Source organism: Saimiri boliviensis, chromosome 4 (genome assembly GCF_048565385.1).
Source record: "Saimiri boliviensis isolate mSaiBol1 chromosome 4, mSaiBol1.pri, whole genome shotgun sequence".
NCBI lineage: Eukaryota > Metazoa > Chordata > Mammalia > Primates > Cebidae > Saimiri > Saimiri boliviensis.
In genome coordinates this window covers 162452286-162472644 of record NC_133452.1, presented here as the reverse complement: position 1 = coordinate 162472644, position 20359 = coordinate 162452286, and the positions used below count along the sequence as shown (strand labels likewise).

At 45.2% G+C, this 20359-nt stretch overlaps 1 protein-coding gene across 2 annotated transcripts in view; it reads left to right on the top strand.

Annotated features, from left to right (window-relative positions):
- GPLD1 (glycosylphosphatidylinositol specific phospholipase D1) overlaps positions 1–20359 on the top strand; it is a 69376-nt gene that overhangs the window by 20390 nt on the left and 28627 nt on the right. For both annotated transcript variants that reach the window (XM_074398518.1, XM_003927301.3), the window contains 8 exons: positions 100–154; positions 6183–6290; positions 6517–6544; positions 6638–6777; positions 11445–11510; positions 14017–14137; positions 17418–17557; positions 19655–19841. In XM_074398518.1, the coding sequence (XP_074254619.1) occupies positions 100–154; positions 6183–6290; positions 6517–6544; positions 6638–6777; positions 11445–11510; positions 14017–14137; positions 17418–17557; positions 19655–19841 (845 nt within the window). The remainder of the gene's footprint in view (positions 1–99; positions 155–6182; positions 6291–6516; positions 6545–6637; positions 6778–11444; positions 11511–14016; positions 14138–17417; positions 17558–19654; positions 19842–20359) is intronic.

Below are 20359 nucleotides of genomic sequence, written 5' to 3'. Positions count from 1 at the left end.
TGAAAAACTAAGAATCTGGCTTGTCAGACCGCATGTTGAAAGACGCATAGTATGTTTGTCACTAATCCACCAAATGTCAATATTTTTCTCATGCCCTAGGAGGAGACGTGTTGAGCCAGTTTGAATTTAATTTTAATTACCTTGCACGACGCTGGTAAGAGCAATGTACATTTAAATTTGGCATTTAGAACCTTGACTCTTTTCCTTAGAAAATGTAACTTACAATATAATTAGAAGCCTTCTGCATTGGTAAATTACGAAAAGCAAAACTGTAGATTAGAATAGTCTGAGTAGATTCTTGGAAAAATTGAATTCCACTCAATTTTGAATGGAGTAGAGTTGACGAGTCATTGCTTAACTTTACTTTTTCGAAATGATCATCTCAGCATACACTCCCATCAACTTTGTATAACCATTCTGCTGCTTCTGCATTCTCCAATACTTGGTATTGTCCAGCTGTTAAAATTTTCCAGCCTGTTTGTGTATAATGGTATCTCACTAAGGTTGCAATTTGCATTTCCTAGATTACTAATGAGGTCAAACTTTTCTGTTTGATGGATCATTTGTGTTTGGTTTTAAGTGAAAACTTTTTCCAGTTTTCAATCTATTTTTCTGTTGGATTGCTGATTCGTTTTACTTATTAGTGATTATTGACATATTCTGTCCTCTAATTTACATTTACGTTTAAATATGTGATTTAAATATTTAAAATATTTTCTCTTGTCAGTTTGTCACTTTGTTGTTACAAATGTCTTTCACAGTTGTGATGTGTCTTTTCACTTATTTTATGGTGTATGTTGATTAATAGAATTCATTAATTTTCATGTAGCTGAATCAGTTTTTCCTTTCTAATCTGTACTGCTGATGTCTTATTTAAGAAATCCATTCTGGTTGGGCATGCTGGCTCATGCCTGTAATCCCAGCACTTTGGGAGGCTGAGGCGGGTTGATAAGGAAGTCAGATTTGAGACTATCCCAGCCAACATGGGGAAACCCTGTCTTTACTAAAAATAAAAAATATTAGCCAGATTTGGTGGAGTATGCCTGTAGTCCCAGCTACTCGGGCGGTTGAGAAAGGAGAATCACTTGAACCTGGGAGGCAAAGTTTGCAGTGAGACAAGATCCAGCCACTGCACTCCAGCCTGGCAACAGAGCAAGACTCTGTCTCAGAAAAGAAACAAAAAAGAAATCTGTTCTTAGCAGGGTGTGGTGGTCCAGCACCTGTAGTCCAATCTGCTTAGGAGGCTGAGGTGGGAGGATTACTTGAGCACAGGAGTTTGAGGCTTTAGTGAGCTATGACTGACGCTGCACCCCAGCCTACGCAACAGACCCTGTGTCCAAAAAAAAAAAGGAGGCCTAGTGCAGTGGCCCACGCCTGTAATCCCAGCACTTTGGGAGGCCGAGGCAGTGGATCACGAGGTCAAGTCTCTACAAAAAAAAAAAAAATACAAAAAATAGCTGGGCACGGTGGCGTGCACCTGTAGTCTCAGCTACTCGGAAGGCTGAGGCAGAAGAATTGCTTGAACCCGGCAGGCGGAGGCTGCAGTGAGCCAAGATCGCACCACTGCAGTCCAGCCTGGCGCCTGGTGACAAAGCGAGACTCTGTCTCAAAAAAAAAAAAAGGAAAGAAAACCCATCTACCTTGGGGCAAATGGTTATTCTCTAACATAGACTTCTAAAGCTTTTATAGTTTTATTTCTTAGCTTTATGTCTTTCCATTTAACTGGAGTTAATTTTTTGTATGTTCTGAGATGTAAATCTAATTTTATTTTTTTCCTATGGAGATACCGAATTGTCCCAGAATGATTGATCAATAGTCTACCCTTTCCCTACTGATCTGCAGTAGCTTCTCTGTTTTGGTTTTGTTTTTCTTTGTCTGATTTTTTTTTTTTTTTTTTTTTTTTTTTTTTTTTTTTTTTGAGACAGTCTCACTCTGTTGCTCGGGCTGGAGTGCAGTAGTGTGTGATTTTGGGTCACTAAAACCTCCAGCTGCAAGGCCTAAGTGATCCTCCCACCTCAGCCTCTACCTAGCTAAATTTGAGTATTTTGTAACAGTTGGGGTCTTGCCATATTGTCCAGTCTGGTCCTGAGCTCGTGGGCTCAAGTGATCCGCCTACTTTGGCCTCCCAGGTGTTGGGATTACAGGTATGAGCCACTGAACCCCCCTAGGTTATAAATTAAAATGTTACTTGTATGCATGGGTCAGTTTCTGAGCTTTCGGTTATGTCCTTTTGGTCCCTGAACAATTGATTATTTTAATTGCTGTAGCTTTATAATAAATCTTGGCCTCTGTTAGGGTAGATCTTTTAACTAGTCCTTTTCTTCAGAATGCCTTGTGTATTTTTTGCCTTTGTTCTTTCAAATAAGATTTAGGTTTAAGTTGTCATGTTCTAAGAAAAACTGCTGGAATTTTTGATTAAGGGTTTATTGAATCTGGAGATTGGAAAATTAGCAATTTTGAAATACTGAGGCCAGGCACTGTGGCTCATGCCTGTAACCCCAGCACTTTGGAAAGCCAAGGCAGTCAGATCATCTGAGGTCAGGAGTTTGAGACCAGCATGACCAACAAAGTGAAACCCTGTCTCTGCTAAAAATACAAAAATTAGCCTGGTGTGATATGGCACATGCCTGTAATCCCAGCGACTTGGGAGGCTGAGGCAGGAAAATCACTTGAACCCGGGAGGCAGAGGTTGCAGTGAGCTGAGATCATGCCACTAGATTCCAGCCTGGGTGACGAGAGCAAAACTCTGTCGCAAAAAAAAAAAAAAAAAAAAAAAAAAAAAAAAAAAAAAAAAGCCAAAAACTTAACATTCAAATAAAAAGATTTGTAAGCGGGTAAAAACAAGATAACATCACTATTTCTTTTTATCAGGTTGATCTACCAACTTTTTTTTTTTTATTTTAATTTTTTTTTTGAGATGGAGTTTCACTCTTGTTACCCAGGCTGGAGTGCAATGGCGCGATCTCGGCTCACCGCAACCTCCGCCTCCTGGGTTCAGGCAATTCTCCTGCCTCAGCCTCCTGAGTAGTTGGGACTACAGGCACGTGCCACCATGCCCAGCTAATTTTTTGTATTTTTAGTAGAGACGAGGTTTCACCATGTTTACCAGGACAGTCTTGATCTCTTGACCTTGTGATCCACCCGCCTCGGCTTCCCAAAGTGCTGGGATTACAGGCTTGAGCCACCGCACCTGGCCCACTTTTTTGTTTTTAAATTTATTATGTTTTAAGTTCTGGGGTACATGTGCAGAATGTACCGGTTTGTTACCTAGGAATACAGGAGCCATGGTGATTTGCTGTATCCATCACCCTGTCATCTACATTAGGTATTTCTCCTAATTCTATCCCTCCCCTAGTCGCCCACATCCGACAGGCCTTGCTATGTGATACTCCTCTCCCTGTGTCCATGTGCTCTCGCTGTTCAGCTCCCACTTATGAGTGAGAACATGTGGTGTTTGGTTTTCTGTTCTTGGGTTACTTTGCTGAGAATGCTAGTTTCTGGCTTCATCCATGTCCCTGCAAAGGACGTGAACTCATCCTTTTTTATGGCTGCATAGTATTCCATGGTGTATAAGGGCCACATTTTCTTTATCCAGCCTGTCTTTAATGGGCATCTGGGTTGGTTCCAAGTCTTTGCTATTGTGAACAGTGCTGTAATAAACATACGTGTGCCTGTGTTTTATTTTTTATTTTTTGAGACAAGAGTTTTTTGCTCTTGTTGCCCAGACTGGAGTGTAATGGTACGACCTTGGATCACTGCAACCTCTGCCTCCCAGGTTTAAGTGATTCTCCTGCCTCAGCCTCCTGAGTAGCTGAGATTATATGCATGTGCCACCACGCCCAGCTAATTTTGTATTTTTTAGTAGAGACGAGGTTTCTCCATGTTGGTCAGGCTGGTCTGGAACTCCTGACCTCAGGTTATCTGCCCGCTTTGGCTTCCGAAAGTGCTGAGGTTACAGGCATGAGCCACAGTGCCCAGCTACAAATGTCTTTCTAGAAGAATGACTTATAATCCCTCTGGTGTATACTGAGTAATGGGATTGCTGGGTCAAATGGTATTTCTAGTTCTAGACCCTTGAGGAATCTCCACACTATCTTCCACAATGGTTGAACTAATTTACACTCCCACCAACAGTGATCTACTGATTATGAAATAAATTAGTTTAAAAAATTTTCCCCATGAGGGTAGTAGATTTTTCAGTTTCTTATAGTTGTGTCAAAGTTTGTTTTAGTATATATATTTTGAAGATACATTGTTAGGTACATTCAATGTCAAAAGGATATCTTGTGAATTGAGCTTTTTGTTGTGATGCAGAAACCGTCTTTATCTCTAATAATAGTTGCTGCATCGCATTAAAGTCTGCTTTATCAGATACGACAGGAGTTACACTGGTTGTGTTTGGTGATATTCCATGTTGCTAGAATAGGTAGGCTCGGGTTAAGAGCTGCTGAGAACATGCCACTGCTCCAGCCTGGGCGATAGAGCGAGGTTCCACTCTACAGTGTAGGGTGTGGCACATGTCCTCGGCAAAAGCTGATTGTCCCATTTGCTCACCTCTCACGGTTTTCTGTCCAGTTGTTTTTGGCCTTAGAAAAATTTCTGCTGTCCTGCTAGCCTGGTGATGCATTTAAAAAAATATTTTCTGTTATTTTGTCTAGCCTTTTAAGCTATTTTTATTGGGAATGCCATTCCAGTGCTGCTCTTAAAAAATGAATCTCTCCATTGTTTCTTTCTTTTACCTCCTAAAAGAAACCTACTAAGATGAGATTTTACTGGTTGTGATTTTTAGCTTGCTTATTCTGAGGATTTTTAAATTAAAAGATGATTCAGTATAAATCTGATTTTTAAATGCTGCTCTTTCCAACTGAACTAATATTTGTGAACCAAAAGCCTGATTGAGAATTGTTTTCATTGCTTTATACTGTAAACCAAGAAGCACTGGAGACAAGTCTCAATCAAATTAGGAAGTCTGTTTTTCCAAGATTAAGGACATACCCATGACACAGCCTCAGGGCGTCCTGATGGCAACATGTACCCAAGGCGGTCGGAGCACAGCTTCGTTCCCTATACGTGTTAGGGAGACCTGGGGTCAATCAATATATGTGAAACGGCTGTTGGCTGGTTAGCTCAATCAATTAGATCATGGTGCTGATGACATCAGTGTCATGGGTTCAGTCCCCTTATAGGCCACTTGTTTGAACTGAGATTGCCCCACTGCACTCCAGCCTGGGTGACAGAGTGAGACAATATCTCAAAAAAAAAAAAAATGGTAAAATGTCCATTAGTTCATCCCAGAAAGATGGGACAACTCAAAGCGAGCAGGAGGCTTCCAGGTCAGGTAGATAAGAGACATTCTTCCGGTTTCCGATTAGCCTTTCACGAATACGCAGTTTACGGGAATAGTGTCACTTACGTCTTAGGCTGGCTTAGTGAAACAGTTAGGCAGAGGAAGCAATCAGATATACCTTTGTCTGAGGGGAGCAGAGGGATGACTTTGGAGTTCTGTCTGTCTTTTGTCCACAGGAATTTCCTTCTGGGTAAATTGTGAGGAAATACGGAGCTTTTAATCTTTGTAGCAATCTTAGAAATCGTTTGGGAATCAGGTTTGCCCTACATGGTTCCCAGCTGGGCTTTTTTTTTTCCCTTTAGCTTAGTGATTTGGGGGTCCTGAGATTAATTTCCCTTTCACAATACTTTTATTCTTTGCATACTTTTTTTGTATACTTTGTATACTGTGAAATTAAGATGTCAGAGTGAGGAGGCATTTTTGTAATGGTGTTTATAATTCTTGGGAATAATTCAACTTGAAAGGATGAAAATAGGTTAAATTACCTCTTGAGCTCTGAATTGACAAAATTAAGCACTCTTTTTGCACTTTATAGTTAGTTTCCGATCTGTATACCTACATAAATATCTGATGAAGCTACCAGTTGTTGGCTCTGCGTCATTGGGCAAATTGGTTAGCTTTTCTTGCCCTTAATAATTTCTTCTTATGTACAGTGGGATACGACAGTACTAACCACCTGAGATCACTGCTAGGATTAAATAATTAGCGCATGTAAAGACTTTTATATGGTGTCTGGCACAAAATAATCATGGAGCAACTGTTAGCTGCAGTTGTTGTGACTATTATTTTCAGCTTCAGAATCAAAACAACTCTTATTTTATTCTGCGTTTTTCAGGTATGTGCCAGTCAAAGACTTACTGGGAATTTATGAGAAACTCTATGGTCGGAGAGTCATCACCGAACATGTAATTGTTGACTGTGCACATATCCAGTTCTTAGAAATGTAAGTAGAACTCGGAGGACAGTGTGCAACTGATTTTGTTGTGACTTCCTTAGCAGTTTTTATGTTTTACTTTCCTGAGACTGGATTTTGGATTTACGGGTTCTGCTTATTGAAAGGCAGTTGCCTGACAGTGGATATGGGTGGATGAAACTTTTTCTTCATTATTTGCTTCATTTCTCTGTTAGAAACTGCAACTCACAAGTCAAAATTACTGCTTATGTTGCAGGTACGGTGAGATGCTGGCTGTTTCCAAGGTAAAGGCGTCATTCTCCTAAATCTTAAAGGATGGTAAAGGTACCAGCTATAGTACTATATTAATTTATTTATGCTTCCTTTTCTCTGCCTAGCTATATCCCAGTTACTCTACAAAGTCCCCGTTTTTGGTGGAACAATTCCAAGAGTATTTTCTTGGAGGACTGGATGATATGGCGTTTTGGTCCACGAATATTTACAATCTCACAAGCTTCATGTTGGAGAATGGGACCAGGTGAATTACTATGCCATTTCTAATACCAATCACTCCCTTCCTTTTGTACCTCAGGCCCCGACATAACTCTCAGGTTTTTCAACTGATCACATCAAAAGAAAACAAAACAAAAAGTCTCGTGAAGTGGTTTCCTAACCTATTCAAAGAGGGAAAGAATGGAAACCGAGTCATCTTCCAAACCTGACTGGTTCCCATCTGCTTGGCTTGGTTGATATTGCTCCTGTTTTAGAAATAGATATTGCAGAATTTGGGGTCTGCGAGAAATGGCTCATGCTCCATTTGTTTCTCTCTTTTTGAGACAGAGTCTTGCTCTGTTGCTCAGGCTGGAGTGCAATGTCGTAATATTGGCTCACTGCAACCTCTGTCTCCTGGGTGGAAGGGATTCCCATGCCGCAGCCTCCGAAGCAGCTAGGACTACAGGTTTGCACCACCATGCATGGCTGCTTTTTGTATTTTTAGTAGAGATGGAGTTTCACTCCAGCGGCCAGGCTGGTCTCAAACTCCTGGCCTCAAGTGATCCACCTGCCTTGGCCTCCCAAAGTGCTGGAATTACAGGTGTGAGCCACCGCACCCGGCCTCCATTTGTTTATTTTGGAAAAACTCATATTGAGGGCTGGAGTGCCAGGTCTCCGCAGGCGCCAGAGTGGCTGTGATCTTGCTGTAGACAGCAACAAGAGTGTGGTGACACAGTTCTCTATCCTGACTACGCTCTCGGGTTTGAGGGTGTCAAAGGATACCTCATCTAATACTAAAAAAAAACAGAAGCAAACAGAGCCATAGCTACACGCCCTCCAACACACGCTCCAAAATAAAATAAGAAATAAATGCGTTTGTGAAACATTCTGTTGAAATTTGGCATCGAGCCCAGATGGGACAGCTGCTGAACCTGCAGTGCCTTTTCTCCTAAGCATGCTCAGAACAAGTGTAAATCAGAAGCTCAGCCCAAATACATATCAGGTAGGCTGCGATTCTCCCCACTTGTAGCTATAGTAGGTCATTAGACTCTCAGAGACTTACCCTACCCCTAGATCAGAGGAAGCTAATGCTCCTCTGCTATCTAATTTCTTTCTTCTTTCTTTCTTTCTTTTTTGAAGAGCACGTGTGTTTTTTGTTTCTGAGATGGGGTCTTGCTGTGTCACCCAGGCTGGAGTGCAGTGGCATGATCTCACTTGAAATACGCCACTGCATTCCAGCCTGGGTGAACGGGCCATCTCCTGGGCTCAAGTGATTCTCAAGCCTCAGCCTCAAGTAGCTGGAACCACAGGCTCATGGCACTGCATCCAGCTAATTTTTTGTATTTTTGGTAGAGACGGGGTTTTACCATGTTGCCTAGGCTGGTCTCTACCTCCTGAGATCAAGCAACCCACTTACCTCGGCCTCCCAGAGTTCTGGGATTATAGGTGTGAGCCACCACGCCTGGCTAGAGAACCTATTTCTTTTTTCTCTTTTCTTTCTTTTTCTTTTTCTTCCTTTCTTTTTTTTTTTTTTTTTTTTTTTTTGACAGGGTCTCTTTCTGTCACCCAAGCTGGAGTGCAATGGCACAATCTTGGCTGACTGCATCCTCTGCCTCCCATGTTCAAGCGATTCTCCTGCCTCAGCCTCCTGAGTAGTCGGGACTACAGGCATGCACCACTGTGCTCGGCTAATTTTGGTATTTTTAGTAGATAGGGGGTTTCGCCATGTTGGTTGGCCAGGCTGATCTCGGTCTCCTGACCTCAAGTGATCTACCCGCCTCTGCCTCCGAAAGTGCTGGGATTACAGGCATGAACTACCACACCCAGCCTAGAGAACCCCTTTCTTTCCACCCACCCCCCCACCCCGAGATGGAGTTTCGCTCTTGTTACCCAGGCTGGAGTGCAATGGCGCGATCTCGGCTCACCGCAACCTCCGCCTCCTGGGTTCAGGCAATTCTCCTGCCTCAGCCTCCTGAGTAGTTGGGATTACAGGCGCGCGCCACCATGCCCAGCTAATTTTTTGTGTTTTTAGTAGAGACGGGGTTTCACCATGTTGACCAGGACAGTCTCGATCTCTTGACCTCGTGATCCACCCGCCTCGGCCTCCCAAAGTGCTGGGATTACAGGCGTGAGCCACCGCGCCCGGCCCCGAGAACCCCTTTCTGACTGTCCTGTTGGACCTGCAGTGTCTTCCCACTGCTGACCCGAAGCAGGTGCAGATGTGGGTGTGGCTAGGAAACAGAGGGCAGCCCCCCAAGCGGCATGGGGCAGAGCGGGGGCCTCAGGGCGTACCACCAGCAGTAGGAAAGAGGTTCTCTGGGCAGGTCCTGTGCCTGGGAGAGTGCTCCGGGTCAGGATCGTAGCAGGGTTGGCTGTTGATGAGTGGGAGTGACCTCCAGAGGCAGACATCCGAATGTTACACTGGATAAGGCTCCCTCACCCCTACAAACATGTGCCGGCATCCAAACAACGCTATCCATGATTATATATTGTGCTGATTTGAAACACAATTCCATTCGATGGCAGATTCGACCTCCGCTTGCTACATAATAAACTGGTTTCTAAGACTCAATGAGTCACAGTTTGGCAGGGGTAGCAATCTCTTATGAATGCCATTTCTAATAGTGAAATAAACCTCACCTAAAATCGCCAAGCTCTCCTTGTGTGGACGTGGCTTCTAGGTGCATGCTGCCATGGTTGTAGAGAATTTAAGAGACCTGCCACTCACTGCTGAGTTATCTGGGGCAAGCTGCTAAACTTTCCGAAATCTTACTTCCTCACCTATGAGATTGAGACAGGAATACTATTTTTATCATAGAATTTTTGTGAGGAGTAGATTAGATCAGTCAGGTAAGGGTTTAGCATAGAGTAAGCGCGTACGAAGTGTTGGTTACTATTATAATTATGCTTAGAAGGCAGCAAAGTTGACATTGGAAAGATTCATAACAGATGGGCATGTTTGAGTGATGGCCCTGCAATTACTTGTTTTGTATCATCCAAACTGGGAAACACTTTTTGGGGTTCGTGTTTGGTTTGGTTCTCCAAATAGCTAAGGAAAATGTGTAGCTAGACCTGACTCTTTCATTAGGAAAAGAAATTGAGAAATAACATACTTCTTATCTCTTGATCCCTGTTCTAATTTACCAAGGTTTAGAATTTCGTGAGCTGTTTGATTCTTTGCATACATCTGCAAAGAAAGATTGGTGAGAATTTATGAATATTTGTGGGAAATTCAGCGAAGTCTCCAAAAAGAGGCAACACAAATAAATTCATAAGAGAAAGGAAAAGCTAAATGTTTTATGTTCTTACTGACGGCATTTCCCAGCTTACCAGTGCTAGATGATCTTCCACACCGCTCTTAGGTTATTAGGAACTTACGGCATATTTTCCTAAAGAAGCAATGAAATAGTGGCAGTCGCGATCCCCGCCAGAACTCTGCTCACCTCAAAGTCTATTTGAAAGTATAGTGCTGATGTTGTGAGACCGCCTTCTGCACCCTGGGACGGAGGAGCAAAGGTTCAAAGAGAGAACCTTCTCCGCAGCTCAAAGTTGGCCAGAGAAATGTTTCGGTAGGAAAAGTTGGCCATCAGCTTTTTCCCACCCCCTTTGTGGAATTTCTTTTTCAGCACCTAATGTTCCTCACACCTCCACTCCACGTGACTTTGCATTACTGTAGCCTCCTTCAGTGACCTCCATAGGCATCTTCTGAAGATGGGCTTCATTCCAGAATCTTCTCTGACGTTAATACTCCCTCAATGCTTCCGTTCAGTGCTGGGGGAGAGCCTCTAATGGGAAGAGTTTTTACCTTTTGCATTCTCAGAAGCTTTTTCACTTGTGAAAGGGCATCCTTCATTAGCTATTTAATTGCTGAATTTATGGAATTTTTTTTTTTTTTTGAGACAGAGTTTCACTCTCATTACCCAGGCTGGAGTGCAATGGCGCGATCTCGGCTCACCGCAACCTCCGCCTCCTGGGCTCAGGCAATTCTCCTGCCTCAGCCTCCTGAGTAGCTGGGATTACAGGCACGCGCCACCATGCCCAGCTTTTTTTTGTATTTTTAGTAGAGACGGGATTTCACCATGTTGACCAGGATGGTCTCCATCTCTTGACCTCGTGATCCACCCGCCTCGGCCTCCCAAAGTGCTGGGATTACAGGTGTGAGCCACCGCACCCAGCTGGAATTTTTTAAAGAAATGAAATTGAGAAATGCAGTCATATAGGCATAAATGTGCATAATTGGGCAGAAGGTGGCATAATTGGGAGCCAGTTTTTATTACAGTCTCAAATTGAGACATCTCATGTTAGCATGGAGCAGCTTAGCAGGTGGGGTGGGGAGGGAAGAGAAAGGCTAAGTCTGGGGTGACTGGCAGCGTACCACGATAGTGACAGCTGTCAGCCTCTTCACCCTCTCTGGGAGAATATGGGCTCTTAACTGGTCCTGTATGGCTAGATAAAGAACACTTTATTATTACCATTTTCCTTAAAGATGGGGTTTCACCATGATGGCCAGGCTGGTCTTGAACTCCTGACCTCAGGTGATCCCCCCACCTCAGCCTCCCAAACTGCTAGGATTACAGGCGTGAGCCACTGTGCCCGGCGATAATGAAGACTTCAAACCTTTGGGAGGTGGTTGAAGCACATGCCCGATTCTTGGTAAAATTCATGCTCGTGAAGAAGTAGACGAATGTCTAACTCATTTGACTGTCTCCCCAGTGACTGCAGCCTACCTGAGAACCCTCTATTCATCGCATGTGGCGGCCAGCAAAACCACACCCAGGGGTAAGTGGATTCCAAAATTGTTCATAGAAAGAGTATATCTCACCTCGAGGGGGTGCCCTGTAGAGGCTGACAACAGGGGATAGGTAGAGAGACTGTTGTAGGTTCAAATTCCAGATTTGCCACTTAGAGCTATGTGATTTTTAAACTAGCTGCTTGAATTTTGGAGCTGTAGCTTCCTCCTCTTGCAAAACAGAAAAAACACATCAACACTCCCAGAATTACACAATGGTGGATGTCAAGCAATTAGCACAGAGTGAGTTGCTCATTAAATGGTAGTGGCTGGGCACAGTGGCCCATACCTGTAATCCTAGCCCTCTGGGAGGCTGAGACAGGAGGATTCCTTAAGTCCAGGTGTTTAGGACCAGCCTTGGCCACATAGTGAGAGCCCTGTACCTACAAAAAATGAAGAAAACTAGCCAGGTGTGGTGGTGTGTGCCTGTAGTCCCAGCCACTTGGGAGGCTGAGGCAGGAGGATTGCTTGAGCTTAGGAGGTTGAGACTGCAGTGAGCCGAGGCCACGCCAGTACACTCCAGCCTAGGCAACAGGGTGAATGAGACCCTGTCTGAGAAAAAAAAAAAAGAAATGGAGTTGGTATTACAACTATCAATATTATTGTCGCACGCATACATTTTATCCAGATTTCACCATGAAAATGTGTTTATCAGTGAGACAGTGTGGGGAGAAGCCCTTTGTAGTAAGGGCCAGAGATCTGGTTTTTTCTTTTTCTTTCTCTTTTTGAGGTGGAGTATTGCTCTGTCTGCAGGCTGGAGTGCAGTGGCGCTATCTTGGCTCACTGCAACCTCCGCCTCCCAGGTTCAAGCCATTTTCCTACCTAAGCCTCCTGAATAGCTGGGACTATAGGCGCATGCCACCACACCTAGGTTTTTTTTTTTTTTTGCATTTTTGGAAGGGATGTGGTTTCCCCATGTTGGCCAGGATGGTCTCGATCTCCTGACTTCGTACCTCCCACAGTGCTGGGATTACAGGCATGAGCCACCATGCCTGGCCCACCTCGTATTTTAGGAAATGATATTTCCTGCTGGAGTAAAGCACCAACCACCAGTCATTTATGCATTCATTGAATAATGTTATTATAAATATATGTATATTAATATACCAAAATAATACAAGTAATAAAATATTAATCAGTAGGTGCCAGAAACTGGTTAGATACTAGAGATATCATTACGATCGTATTTACTAATCACTAGGTGCCAGGAACTGCCAGACACTAGAGATGCCATTGTGAACAAGACGGAAACAGTTCCTGCTCTCAGCTCTATGGCCTGGCAGGTAGATAGGCACTGAACGAGTAATGGTGGCCATCAGTAAGTGTTAGGAAGAAAAATGCAAGGCATTCTGGGGATTTGCAACAGGGCATCCTGTCCTGGGAGCAGGAGGTTGGCTTACCTGAGGTCTTTGAGGATGATCGAGAGTTGGATACTCAAATACAGAGTATTGCAATGAAAGGTACTGAGTAGAATGATCAGCACTTTGAAAGAATGAAAATTACACAGAAAGGTTTCAGTGAAGTCCTCGTTGTTTTATTTGAATTGGGTGAGTTCGTTTTTTTCTAGCAAACTATTCATTTAACCGAGTTGTGTTGTTTGTTAATCACATTGAACACCTTTAGGTTAGGCTTGCCACCTTCAGGTTGCTAGAGCCGTGACACTAGCTGGCGGCTTGGCCAGGGCCCCGTCACTTATGGCTTTGGTCTACTCCCCGCTTCTGTCATTTCCGAAGCCTCTCTGAGTCCTCCAGTCCTCTGCCTTACGGCTGGCTGACATCTCTAAATGTGGAAATGTATTTTTATCTTCATTTCTAGCATGTCTTTGAAGATAAATCAGTATGCCCGCTGGGTCAGTGGCTCTTGCCTGTAATCCCGGCACTTTGTGAGGCTGTGGTGGACAGATCACCTGAGCTCAGGCGTCTGAGACCAGCCTGGCCAACATGGCCAAACTCTGTCTCCATTAAAAATACAAAAAAATTAGCTGGGCATGGTGGTGCATGCCCGTAGTCCCAGGCTACTCGGAGGCTGAGGCAGGAGAATTGCTTGAACCCAGAGGCAGAGGTGGCAGTGGGCCAAGATCACCACTGCACGCTGGGCTGGGGGACAGAGCGAGACTTTGTCTCAAACAAAAAGTATACCAGTTCACCACCAGCTGATACCTGTTTCTTACCCTTTTATGTGAAATACTGAAATACCTTTAATTTTTTCATAATCTGGAAAGAATTGAGGCCTTTTACTCCTACCCTGGAGGTCTGAGATTATATGAAATATTTTTCTAAGGATAGGATTTTAAGCCTTAGAAATGTATTTACTAAAAGACTTTGTGAAATGAAGGTTTTTCTAAAATTAGACTCTGTGTTGCTCCTTCAGCCTTCCTATGTTAGGATTTTGTAGTCTTTTGACCTGTGACGAACATGACTGGATTCTTCAGCTCGGTTTTTCAGGGGTTAATTATTTTCTCAGTTTAACCAGTTTGTTCCTCTTTCTCCTCCGCAGCTCGAAAATGCAGAAAAATGATTTTCACAGGAATTTCACTACATCCCTAATTAAAAATACTGAGAGGAATATAAACTATACTGAAAGAGGAGTGTTCTTTAGTGTTGATTCCTGGACCCCGGTAAGAATTTCCTGCTCACGTTGAGAAAAAGGAATGCTGCTGCTTGTGATGTCTTGTTTTCCAGAGACCCTGGGTGTTTATTCGTACATGGAAAGTTACCTGTGGTGGGATGTGGTGGCTGGGAGGCTGAGGTGGGAGGACCGCTCGAGGCCAGGAATTTGAGACTTACCTGGGCAACATAGCTAGGCCCTGTCTCTACAAAAAATAAATAAATTAGCGGGGTGTGATGGCTGTGCCTGTAGTCACAGCTCCTCGGAGGCCAAGGTAGGAGGATCGTTTGAGCCCGGGAGTTCCAGGCTGCAGTGCGCTCTGATTATGCCACTGCACTCCAGCCTGGGCTTAGACATGTGCCAGGCCAGCAGATACTCTTGGCATCCATAGGTGGTTTGTTCTGGAGAAGCCCTGAGTGTGCTCCTCAGTGGCCTCTGTCAAGTAAGGATGACCCTGGGCCCCCAGGCCAGTCCTGCTTTGGCTTTCGTCTCGGCGATGTTCGCAGTGTTGAAGGCTCACTGTGCATAGCCCCACTGTGTATGAAATCCATCAGTGAAGCTACCTGTTAGGTGAAGACATTCTACTGGGGGGATATCAAATGAAAGACCCATGAACCCTGATGCTTAGACAACTTCAATCTAAAAGGAGTGACAAATCCAAAACTAACCATGATGTGAGCAGACTCCGGCAAGTGCAGACTGCAGCCAGCGGTGGGGTGAGGGCTCGCTAGGTACCACAGAGAGTGGGCGTCGTGGCTCATGCCAGGAATCCCAGCACTTGAAGTGGCCAAGGCAGGTGGATTGCTTGAGCGCAGGAGTTTCAGACCAGCCTGGGTAACATAATGAGACCCTGTCTCTGCAAAAAATACCCAAAAATTAGGCGGGCATGGTGGTGTGCACTTGTCGTCTCGGCTGTTAAGGAGGCTGAGGTGGGAGGATTGCTTGACCCTGGAAGGCAGAGGTTGCACCACTGCACTGCAGCCTGGGTGTACAGTGAGACCCTGTCTCACAAAAAACCAGGAGAAAAGCTTCACCTTGAAAGCTGTCAGACAGAGAAGGGTTCGTACAGGAGGTGGCATTTGAGTTAGGCCTTGGACAGTAGATAGTATTTAATCAGTGAGGGTCCGTTTCTGTTAGTGGGTGGGGGAAGTTTCAGGTGTTGGGAAATCTGAGTACTGTTACTTGCTTGGAACACAGGACAAGGGATACGAGCTACTGTGAGAGGCTTAGGAAGCGAGGTAGGCATTGGGTTGCGGTGGCTCCTAATGTCAGGAGAAGGGTGTAGACACCTTTGTGAATGGGGTCTCTGGGAATTGGGGATGGGACTGGTTTAGGTTTAATGCTCCACTGTTACTGCCTTAAAATTCTTAATGTTTTTGTTGGTTTGTTTCTGAGACGGAGTCTGGCTCTGTAGCCCAGGGTGGAGAGCAGTGGCGTCATCTCTGCTCACTGCAACCTCTGCTTCATGGGTTCAGGCAATTCTCCTGCCTCAGCCTCCTGAGTAGCTGGGATTACAGGCGCCCACCACTGTGCCCAGCTACTTTTTGTATTTTTAGTAGAGATAAGGTTTCATCATGTTGGCCAGGCTGGTCTGGCACTCCTGACTTCACGTGATCCACCAGCCTCGGCCTCCCAGAGGGCTGGGATTACAGGAGTGAGCCACCGCGCCTGGCCTTAATAATTTGTTAACAAAAGCCTGCACGTTTTAATTTTGCCCAGGCCTCCTTAAATGATGTTGCTGGTCCCAGACCAGGGGGACATGACTCTATCAAAGCACATGTCATTTTGTCTTGCCATGTTTGGATTTTCTCCTTTGAAAAGAAATGAATTGTCTAAGAAGAGAATTTATGTTTGCAGTGTCTGTCATGGTGCCCGGCGTACAGTAGGAGCTAATTAATTGCTTCCTGGATGAATGAGCAAGTCAGAGCTGGGCTTTAGCACGAGGCAATCTATGCATGGCCTGCCAGCGAGATTAGAGTAGGCAAAGCAGAAGGCATAGTCATGCCGGAAAGGGCCCCGGAGCCTGTGGTTTCCCTCAGCCTGCGCCATCCGGGCTGCCTTAATGCTGTGAGCTGGCTGTGCTCTGCTTTGAGCAGACCCAGCACGCTGTGTTTGGTCTCATGTCACTCTCGGGTAGATGCAGAGTTATGTCCCCTTAACTTGGATAGATCTAGTATCTGGCCAGCTTGCTCAGGGTGACTCTAGTTTGTGTCGTCGTCTCTGCAGTAACCACGTTAAGAACGATTCAGCACCCGAAGCTGACGGGCTTGCTGTCCCCCTAATTCTCTGGTAGATGGCTCCTAGCACTGTGCATGTGACCTCTCACGCCTGCCTGGCCGCAAAAACAGCCACATCTCAACTTGGGTGTGATTTGGAGGATTTCTTTGGCATCCTGGTGTGACTCCAGTTTGTTTGTTTAGAAAGGTTTCTAGTTGGAGATTGAAAGGACTTGTCTTTGTTGCTGTGGAGGCAGGGACTCATTCTGTTGCTCAGGCTGGAGTGCAGTGGTGGGATCTCGGCTGACTGCAACATCAAACTCCTGGGTGTAGGTGATCCTCCCATTTCAGTCTTCTGAGTAGCTGGGATTACAGGTATGCTCCAACACACCCAGCGAATTTTTTGTATGTTTTTTGTCAAGATGGGGGTTCACCATGTTGCCCAGACTGGTCTCAAACTCCTAGGCTCAAGTGATCCTCCTGTCTCAGCCTCCTAAAGTGCTAGGATTACAGGTGTGAGCCACTGCACCTGGCCAGACTTGTCTTGTAAAAATTTTTAGTCCACCAGGCACAGTGGCTCACACCTGTAATCCAAGCACTTTGGGGGGCCAAGGCAGGTGGCTTGCTTAAGGTCAGGAATTTGAGACCAGCCTGGCCAACGTGGTGAAACCCCCTCTCTACTAAAATACATAAATTAGGTGTGTGTGGTGGTGCGCACCTGTAATCCCAGTTGCCAGGGAGGCTGAGGCAGGAGAATTGCTTGAATCCAGTAGGCGGAGGTTGCAGTCAGCTGAGATTGCACCACTGCCCTCCAGCCTGGGGGACAGCGAGAATTCTTTCTCTGCATGCTGGTCCCCGCCTCTCAGGCTGTAACTCTCCCATCCCTCAGCATTAGCATAAGGCACTCTCCTAACTGCCTGTCCGACGTGATCTTATTTGCTGATGGAAACTAATGTTCATTGTTTAGCACTTGTAAAAACTCACTTCCTTCATACACGTCCAATTCTTTGGATAGGAAACAGTAGCTTTGTTGATGATGCCATGTATCTTGACTGTGTGATTCTTTCATTTCAGGATTCGATGTCCTTCATGTACAAGGCATTGGAAAGGAACATCAGGACCATGTTCGCAGGTGACTCTCAGCTGTCACAGAAGCATGTCTCCAGCCCCTTGGCATCTTACTACGTGTCGCTTCCTTATGCAAGGCTTGGCTGGTACGTTGTAAGTTTACCTCACTTGTGAATGTTTGCTTCAGTATTAATTTTATTCAGTCATTATGCATCTGTTTTTTAATTTAATTTAATTTTTGAGACGGAGTCTCACTTTGTTGCCCAGGCTGGAGTGCAGTGGCGTGATCACAGCTCACTGCAACGTCCGCCTCCTGGGTTCAAGGGATTCTCTGCCTCAGCCTCCCGAGTAGCTGGGATTACAGGTGTGTGCCACCACACCTGGCTGATTTTTGAATTTTTAGTAGAGTCGAGGTTTCACCATGTTGGCCAAGTTCATCTCAAACTCCTGGGCTCAAGTGATCCGCCCAGCTCAGCCTCCCAAGGTACTGGGATTACAGGCATGAGTCACAGCGCTCAGCCCTTTGCAATGGTTTTAAATGGCACGTGTTAGCATCTTGTTTGCCAATCAATTTATCATCAACAAAAGCATTAACTTATTTGATTTTAAAAATTAAGTTTTCTGTACTAGAGATGGGGTTTTGCTTTGTCATCCAGGCTGGTTTCAAACTCCTAGGCCAAGTGATCCATCTGCCTCAGCCTCCCAAATTGCTGGGATTACTTACGGGCATGAGCCACCGTGCCTGGCCAAAAGCATTAATTTAAGGGTTAAGTTACTGTAACAACGAAATGATCTCCTTAAATTTGGTCAAATGTGTTTAAATACAAGGATGTTTTGGTTTACTAAATCACAACAGTAAAGGTTTATTTCCTGGAATTTTTGCAAAGCTCTGATGTTCCTGGAGATATATTGTTACAGATTTCTTTTGTAATCTAATAACATTAGAAGCATGGAAGCAGATAGCTGCTGTAGTGATTTAAATATTATAACTTCTTATGGTAAAAGCTGATATACTGTGATAGTTGTATAAAGAGAACGTTAGGAATTCCTCTGATTTTAAAATCAACCAAAGCTAAGCCCCCCCTATAAATAAATAAAATCAAAACAAAACAGCAACAACATGCAAAACCAAGCCCAAGTACATAAAAGTGACTGTTTTCTGGAGGTGTGAATGAAGGCTTTTTTTAAAAAAAAAATCACACCCCTTAATTCCAAAGGGCATTGCCCTTCCTCGGCACAAATTCCTGATAGCCCTTCCTTTCGGAGCCTCTGTGCATTCAGCTCTAGTGTGGGAGATGGGGGCGGGGTGGGGTGAATGCTCTCTTCACTGGTCGTTCACTTGTGAGTAATGGCTCTTCTTGGCTACCTTCCTGAAAGATCCAAAGGGCCTCCTGCTGGGCTGGCAGCCACACAAGGACAGCCAGTCACAGCAGCATCCCTAGGGCCATTACTGCCCAGCACTGAACCTCCAGAGTGCAGAGAACAGCGCAATGGACACCCTGGCATCCCTGTCGCTCCCACGAGCCGTCACGGCCTTAAACAAGTACTCTTGCATTTGTCCTTGGTTCTGCCATTTGTTCTTTATGTGGCGATAAGACCTAGAATATACAAGTGACATCCGGTCTTTCCAGCCCCATTGGTGGCACCTGAACCTTTGGCTCGGCTTACCCAGCTCTGTAACTGGTGGCTGGTGGCATCTCATCTAGGAGCCTCTGCTACACTTGATCTGGCCCAGTAGCAGCTGCCTGTGTGGCGACGGTAGAAGCATAGTCTGTTTCACACAGGCTTGTCTTTGATCAGGTAACACACCGAAATGAGTTGAGCAGATCAGAAAGCAGCCTGCGCAGGGGCTGGAGGGGCTCGGCTGGACTGGATTTCCTCTCTGCTCTCGGGCAAGCCCCGGTTTGACACGTCGGGTGGGAAGCTTCATGAGGACACTTTCCATCCTCTCAGGTTGTGTGGTCCAGCAAGGCTTAGAAGCCTTGATGTGTCCATTTGTATTGTATTTTTCCCCTTAAAGAATGAGACTGAATCACACAAACAACACAGCCTCAGAAGCAAATAATCACAGCAGTCAGCACAGGGCGGCAAAGTCAGTGAGAGAAAGTTAACGTGCTCAGCTGTAGAAAGGAAAACCAGTGAGAGAAAGCTGACGTGCCGGGCTGTGGGAGGGAAAGGAGCAGGCGACAGCTTCACCGCTCGTGCTCAGTGGGCACCATGGCGGGTCCTTTCACTTCTCTAAGGGCAATGGCCTCAGCTGACCTCAACCAGGATGGGCACGGCGACCTCGTGGTGGGCGCACCAGGCTACAGCCGGCCCGGCCACGTCCACGTCGGGCGCGTGTACCTTCTCTACGGCAGTGGCCTGGGCCTGCCCCCCATCGACCTGGACCTGGACCAGGAGGCGCACGGGATCCTTGACGGCTTCCAGGTGAGACACCATCTCAGGCCTTCTCTTCTAGTGGTCAGTAGCCACTGCTTGCATTTTGTGGCAGATTCTCCAGGATGAGTAACTAGTAACAAGAAGAATTACAGTAACAAACAGCTGGTAGTGTACAATTGCAAATCGCTTTTTATTTTTAAAAGCATGTTCACATCGTTTGTTATTCTGGCATTACTCTAATACCTTCCTAAAACACACATGCTGTTGAGAAATGCTTTGTGTGGCCAGTTGGGATGTGATTTCTTGATAATATAAAACCTCTTTACACACACACACACACACACACACACACACACACACACACAGTGTAGAGATTTGTAAAACTTTGTAAGCATTTTATTTATTTTTGAGGTGGAGTCGCTTGCTCTGTCACCCAGGCTGGAGTGCAGTGGTGTGATCTCTGCTTTTTGCAACTTCCGCCTCCCAGGTTGAAGCAATTCTCCTGCCTCAGCCTCCCAAGAAGCTGGAACTACAGGTGTGCACCAGCGTGCCTGGCTAATTTTTGT